This window comes from Haematobia irritans, chromosome 3, assembly GCF_050003625.1.
Source record: "Haematobia irritans isolate KBUSLIRL chromosome 3, ASM5000362v1, whole genome shotgun sequence".
Classification (NCBI taxonomy): Eukaryota; Metazoa; Arthropoda; class Insecta; order Diptera; family Muscidae; genus Haematobia; species Haematobia irritans.
In genome coordinates this window covers 167,254,027-167,261,330 of record NC_134399.1, presented here as the reverse complement: position 1 = coordinate 167,261,330, position 7,304 = coordinate 167,254,027, and the positions used below count along the sequence as shown (strand labels likewise).

Below are 7,304 nucleotides of genomic sequence, written 5' to 3'. Positions count from 1 at the left end.
GCGACCGGAATCCTGTGAATAACAAATACAGGGACAGACGGACGGACATCAGGCACTAGATCGACTCAGGAGGTGATTCTGAGTCGATCGGTATATATTTTATGGGGTCTAAAATCAATATTTCTGGTAGGCACATTTTTGGCAGATCAAACTTATTATACACTGATAGTGGTCAGGGTATAATGACATTTAGGGTATAATGACATTTCATAGTTTAGGGTATAATGACATTTCATAGTTTACTAAGTTTTTATTTTCTAAATGGAAATTGTTTTAAACAAAATTTCCAAGCCTACTATGTCTCTTTTGTCCCTAATTTTATTATTCGATACGACACAAACTGGACAAAATCCATTAAGAATTTTAAAAAAGCTTTTCATATGTTATAAAAAAGAAATTAATAAAATTGTCCCACTGTTGAAATGTTTTTAATAACCTGTAGGTGTGTGTATAAATACAAGACAATGTTAATACTTGCCTGCAAACATTCTTCAAACATGAAGACTTTCAATTGGATTTTCATTTTGATAGGAAGCATTTGTTTCGATAATTTTGTGGAATCGATACCACAATGGCATCAAGCCAATGATGGGCGAAGCTATTTAATAGAAAGTGATAATATGGTAAAATAGAAACAAAAATCTAATACGAAGTGTATAATATTAATCAATTTTATTTTGACTTTAGTATAATGCAGATGAGGCTAAAAAAGAATGCACTCGTCGTGGTCTACAATTGGTTGAAATTAAAAGTGCCGAGAAAAATGTTGCCTTTGATGCTTTACTTCGGAATTTATTTAGTAAGTAAAAGCCAACATAATCCTTAACCATTATGATAATCTGCTTTGAATTTGGCCTACAGCAAAATCACCTGATTTATGGCTTGGTGGCAGAGATAATGGTTCATCTAACAAAGATCGCCCTTTCCATTGGCTAATGAGTGAAAAGCCGTTTGCATTTACTAACTGGAGTGGTGGTCAACCAGATAATTCCGGTGGTGTTGAACATTGTGTCCACATATACAGTGCTACTAATTTCAAATGGAATGATATCAATTGTTCCGCGAAACTTGGCTATATATGTGAAACAAGATTTTTTTGATTGAAACCATATAATAGACTCAAAAATAAATTATCGATGGCATAAATTGCACATATGTATACCTATATAGTTTTATTACTAGCAGAAAAAATCGACTATATTATATTCTACCGATTTAGTGTTTCACCAAATTTGATTATTATTACAAGGACAAAGCCAGCAAATTGTTGTAAAGCAATTACTATTGATAGGAAATCTCGATTACTTTTTCCCATTCATCGTCAAAGGGTTAAGACTTGATACAACAGGTTGGCTGATAAGTCCCCGGTCTGACACATAGATGGCGTCGCTAGTATTAAATGCATATTATTTTTATATAGTACCAACCTTCAAATGATTCGTGTCAAAATTTGACGTCTGTAAGTCAGTTAGTTTGAGAGATAGAGCGTCTTTTGTGAAACAACTTTTGTTATTGTGAAAAAAAAATGGAAACAAGTATATACGGCCGTAAGTTCGGCCAGGCCGAAGCTTATGTACCCTCCATCATGGATTGCGTAGAAACTTCTTCTAAACACTGCCATCCACAATCGAATTACTTAAGTTGCAGTAACGCTTGCCGATGGCAAGGTATCTTAAAACCTCCTAACACCATCTTCTAAATTGTATGTAAGTCCATACGTGGTATATATTAAATCAAAAAAGATCGATCCAATACGTATATAATTCAGTTTGACAAAGTAGACATAACATTTTGACAAAATTTTCTACAGAAATAAAATGTTAACAAAATTTTCTAAAGAAATAAAATTTTGACAAAATTTTCTATAGAAAGAAAATTTTGAAAAAATTTCTACAGAAATAAAATTTTAACAAAATTTTCTATAGAAATAAACTTTTGACAAAATTTTCTATAGAAATAAAATTTTGGTAGATTATTTTTGGCTCGAGTGGCAACCATGATTATGAACCGAATAAAATTTGAACAAAATTTTCTGCAGAAATAAAATTTTGACAAAATTTTCTATAGAAATAAAATTTTGACAATGATGAAAATTTTATTATGAACCGAATAAAATTTTAACAAAAATTTCTCTAGAAATAAAATTCTGGTAGATTATTTTTGGCTCTAGTTGCAACCATGATTATGAACCGATGTGGACCAATTTTTTGTGATTGGACCAATTTTGGTATGGTTGTTAGCGACCATATACTAACACCACGTTCCTAATTTTGCTTCTCCAAGAGGCTCCGGAGGTCAAATCTGGAGAAGGTTTTTTATGGGGGCTATATATAATTATGGACCGATATGGACCAATTGTGACACGGTTGTTAAAGATCATATACTAACATCATGTTCCAAATTACAACCAGATTGGATGAAATTTGCTTCTCTTGGAGACTTCGCAAGCCAAATCTGGGGATCGGTTTATATAGGGGCTATATATAATTATGAACCGGTGTGGACAAATTTTTGCACGGTTATTAGAGACCATATACCAACATCATGTACCAAATTTCAGGCGGATCGGAGGAAATTTGTTTCTCTTTGAGGCTCCGCAACCCAAATCTGGGGATCGGTTTATGTGGGCGCTATATATAATTATGGACCGATGTGGACCAATTTTTGCACGGTTGTTAGAGACCATATACCAACATCATGTACCAAATTTCAGACGGATCGGATGAAATTAGCTCCTCTTTGAGGCTCCGCAATCCAAATCTGGGGATCGGTTTATATGGGGCTATATATAAGTATGGACCGATGTGGACCAATTTTTGCATGATTGTTAGAGACCATATACCAACACCATGTACCAAATTTCAGACGGATCGGATGAAATATGCTTCTCTTAGAGGCTCCACAAGCCAAATTTGGGGATCGGTTTTAATTAAGGACCGATATGGACCAATTTTTGTATGGTTGTTAGAGACCATATAAAAAGATCATGTACCAAATTTCAGCCGGATCGGATGAAATATGCTTCTCTTAGAGGCTCCACAACCCAAATCTGGGGATCGGTTTATATGGGCGCTATATATAATTATGGACCGATGTGGACCAATTTTTGCACGGTTGATAGAGACCATATGTCAATACCATGTACCAGATTTCAGCCGGATCGGATGCAATTTGCTTCTCTTTGAGGCTTCGCAAGCCAAATCTGGAGATCGGTTTATATGGGGTCTATATATAATTATGGACCGATGTGGACCAATTTTTGCATGGTTGTTAGAGACCATATGCAAACACCATATACCAAATTTCAGCCGGATCGGATGAAATATGCGTCTGTTAGAGCCTCCACAAGCCAAATCTGAGGGTCCCTTTATATGGGGGCTATACGTAAAAGTGGACCGATATGGCCCATTTTCAATACCATCCGACCTACATCGATAACAACTACTTGTGCCAAGTTTCAAGTCGATAGCTTGTTTCGTTCGGAAGTTAGCGTGATTTCAACAGACGGACGGACGGACATGCTTAGATCGACTCAGAATTTCACCACGACCCAGAATATATATACTTTATGGGGTCTTAGAGCAATATTTCGATGTGTTACAAACGGAATGACAAAGTTAATATACCCCCATCCTATGATGGAGGGTATAAAAAGGAATTTCGTGTTTTGATAAAATACTGTTTTCTGAAGGGGAAAAAATACGGTGGAAGCAAAAACGTGACTTGATAATAAGTTTCCGGACTCTGCCCCAGGGAAATCAACAATAATTGATTGGTATGCAAAATTCAAGCGTGGTGAAATGAGCACGGAGGACGAATGAGGTGGTTACCGACGAAAACATCAAAAAATCAACAAAATGATTTTGAATGACCGTAATATGAAGTTGATCGAGATAGCAGAAGCCTTAAAGATATCAAAGGAAAGTGTTGGTCATATCATTCATCAATATTTGGATATGTGGAAGCTCTGTGCAAAATGGGTGCCGCGCGAGCTCACATTTGACCAAAAACAACAACGTGTTGATGATTCTGAGCGGTGTTTGCAGCTGTTAACTCGTAATACACCCGAGTTTTTCCATCGATATGTGACAATGGATGAAACATGGCTCCATCACTACACTCCTGAGTCCAATCGACAGTCGGGTGAGTGGACAGCGGCCGGTGACCCGTCTCCGAAGCGTGGAAAGACTCAAAAGTCCGCTGGCAAAGTAATGGCCTCTGTTTTTTGGGATGCGCATGGACTAATTTTTATCGATTATCTTGAGAAGGAAAAAACCATCAATAGTTATATGGCGTTATTGGAGCGTTTGAAGGTCGAAATCGCGGCAAAAACGGTCCCATATGAAGAAGAAAAAAGTGTTGTTCCGCCAAGACAACGCACCCTCCACCATGAATTGCATACAAACTTGTAGACTGTCATCCACAATCGAATTACTTGAGTTGTGGTATCTTAAATCGTTTTCTAAATTGTGAGTTAGTCCATACGTGGTATATATTAGACAAAAAAGGTATGTTTAGTTAAGTCTACAAACAATTACGAATCGATATGGACTTTTGCACGGTACGTAGGGAGCAAGAATTGAAATATGGGGGTCGCTTATATGGGGGCTATATACAGTTATGAACTTGATATGGACCAATTTTTGTGTGATTTGGGATCGATTTATCTGAGGCCAACGGCCAAAAGGCACCGGAGGCCAAATCTGGGCATCGGTTTATATGGAGGCTATATATAATTATGGACTGATATGAACCAATCCTTGCATGGTTGTTGGATACCATATACTAACATCACGTACCAAATTTCAAGCAAATCGGATGAATTTTGCTCTTCCAAGGGGCTCCGGAGGTCAAATCTGGGGATCGGTTTATATGGGGCTATATATAATTATGAACCGATTTCGATCAATTTTTGCATGGGTGTTTGAGGCCATATATTAACACCACGTACCAAATATCAACTGAATCAGATGAAATTTGGTCTTCCAAGAGGCTCCGGAGGTCTGGTGATCGGTTTATATGGGGGCTAAATATAATTATGGACCGATGTGGACCAATTTTTGTATAGTTGTTAGAGACCATATGCTTACGCCATGTACCAAATTTCAGCCGGTTCGGAAGAAATTTGCTTCTCTTGGAGGCAAACTGAATCAGATGAAATTTGGTCTTCCAAGAGGCTCCGGAGGTCAAATTTGGTGATCGGTTTATATGGGGGCTAAATATAATTATGGACCGATGTGGACCAATTTTTGCATAGTTGTTAGAGACCATATGCTTACACCATGTACCAAATTTCAGCTGGATCGGAAGAAATTTGCTTCTCTTAGAGGCTCCGCAAGCCAAATCGGGGGATCGGTTTATATGGGGGCTATATATAATTATGGACCGATGTGGACAAATTTTTGCATGGTTGTTAGATACCATATACTAATACCATGTACTAAATTTCAGCCGGATCGGATGAAATTTGCTTCTCTTAGAGGGTCTGCAACCAAATTTTGGTGTCCGTTTATATGGGGGCTATACGTAAAAGTGGACCGATATGGCCCGTTTACAATGCCGTCCGACCTACTTCAATAACAACTATTTGTGCCAAGTTTCAAGTCGATAGCTTGTTTCGTTCGGAAGTTAGCGTGATTTCAACAGACGGACATGCTCAGATCGACTCAGAATTTCACCACGACCCAGAATATATATACTTTATGGGGTCTTAGAGCAATATTTCGATGTGTTACAAACGGAATGACAAAGTTAATATACCCCCATCCTATGGTGGAGGGTATAAAAAAAATTTGACAAAAAAATGTGTTTTTCTTTGTTAGACCGGGGACTTATCAGCCAACCTGTTAACAACCAATAATCGCTCTCCGCTTGTATTTATCGACAGTGGGATAAAAATAAATATGTAGCGCTTTACTTTCTTCCAGTACATATCAGCTAAAACGCCCAAAATTTGCAAAATCTCATCGGTTCTTTATTTGAAACGTTAGATTGGTCCATGACATTTACTTTTTGAAGATAATTTCATTTAAATGTTGACCGCGGCTGCGTCTTAGGTGGTCCATTCGGAAAGTCCAATTTTGGGCAACTTTTTCGAGCATTTCGGCCGGAATAGCCCGAATTTCTTCGGAAATGTTGTCTTCCAAAGCTGGAATAGTTGCTGGCTTATTTCTGTAGACTTTAGACTTGACGTAGCCCCACAAAAAATAGTCTAAAGGCGTCAAATCGCATGATCTTGGTGGCCAACTTACCGGTCCATTTCTTGAGATGAATTGTTCTCCGAAGTTTTCCCTCAAAATGGCCATAGAATCGCGAGCTGTGTGGCATGTAGCGCCATCTTGTTGAAACCACATGTCAACCAAGTTCAGTTCTTCCATTTTTGGCAACAAAAAGTTTGTTAGCATCGAACGATAGCGATCGCCATTCACCGTAACGTTGCGTCCAACAGCATCTTTGAAAAAATACGGTCCAATGATTCCACCAGCGTACAAACCACACCAAACAGTGCATTTTTCGGGATGCATGGGCAGTTCTTGAACGGCTTCTGGTTGCTCTTCACTCCAAATGCGGCAATTTTGCTTATTTACGTAGCCATTCAACCAGAAATGAGCCTCATCGCTGAACAAAATTTGTCGATAAACACATTTCGAACCGAACACTGATTTTGGTAATAAAATTCAATGATTTGCAAGCGTTGCTCGTTAGTAAGTCTATTCATGATGAAATGTCAAAGCATACTGAGCATCTTTCTCTTTGACACCATGTCTGAAATCCCACGTGATCTGTCAAATACTAATGCATGAAAATCCTAACCTCAAAAGAATCACCCTTTATATCTAAATCTTAGAGGGTTTGAATAAAATTTGGCATACATAGATAGAATGTCATTTCTATTCTTTCTACAAATTTTCACGTAAATCGGAGTAAAATATGAGAAGTATATCTAATCCTGAAGCTATTCCAACCAAATTTAACACATAAAGATCTATGACAATCGTACTCTCTAAACAATATTTGAAGCAAATTAAGATGGAACTCTGGCTTCAGGAGCCATATAAGCGCATACCGGGCAAAAGACCGATTTCTTTCAAAAGCAATAGTGATCGATTATGACCATAACCCCATTCTTGTGTCAAATTTGAAGTCGATTGCACTGAAACCTAGCGACCTAGACTTTGAAAAAAAAAATGTGTTCACAGACAGACGGACATCATTTAATCGACTTAGGCGGCACTCCTGAGCATTGTTGTCAAAGATACCATATGTCTGTCTCGCATATTTCAGGGTATTGCAAAGAGGTCCAC

At 37.8% G+C, this 7,304-nt stretch overlaps 1 protein-coding gene across 1 annotated transcript; it reads left to right on the top strand.

Annotated features, from left to right (window-relative positions):
- The first annotated feature begins 498 nt into the window (after positions 1-498).
- LOC142230295 (lectin subunit alpha-like) lies at positions 499-1,159 on the top strand. The gene is made up of 3 exons (XM_075300947.1): positions 499-623; positions 688-799; positions 862-1,159. The coding sequence occupies exons 1-3, from the start codon at positions 621-623 to the stop codon at positions 1,098-1,100; spliced, it is 354 nt and encodes a 117-aa protein (XP_075157062.1). The 5' UTR covers positions 499-620; the 3' UTR covers positions 1,101-1,159.
- Positions 1,160-7,304: the final 6,145 nt, after the last annotated feature.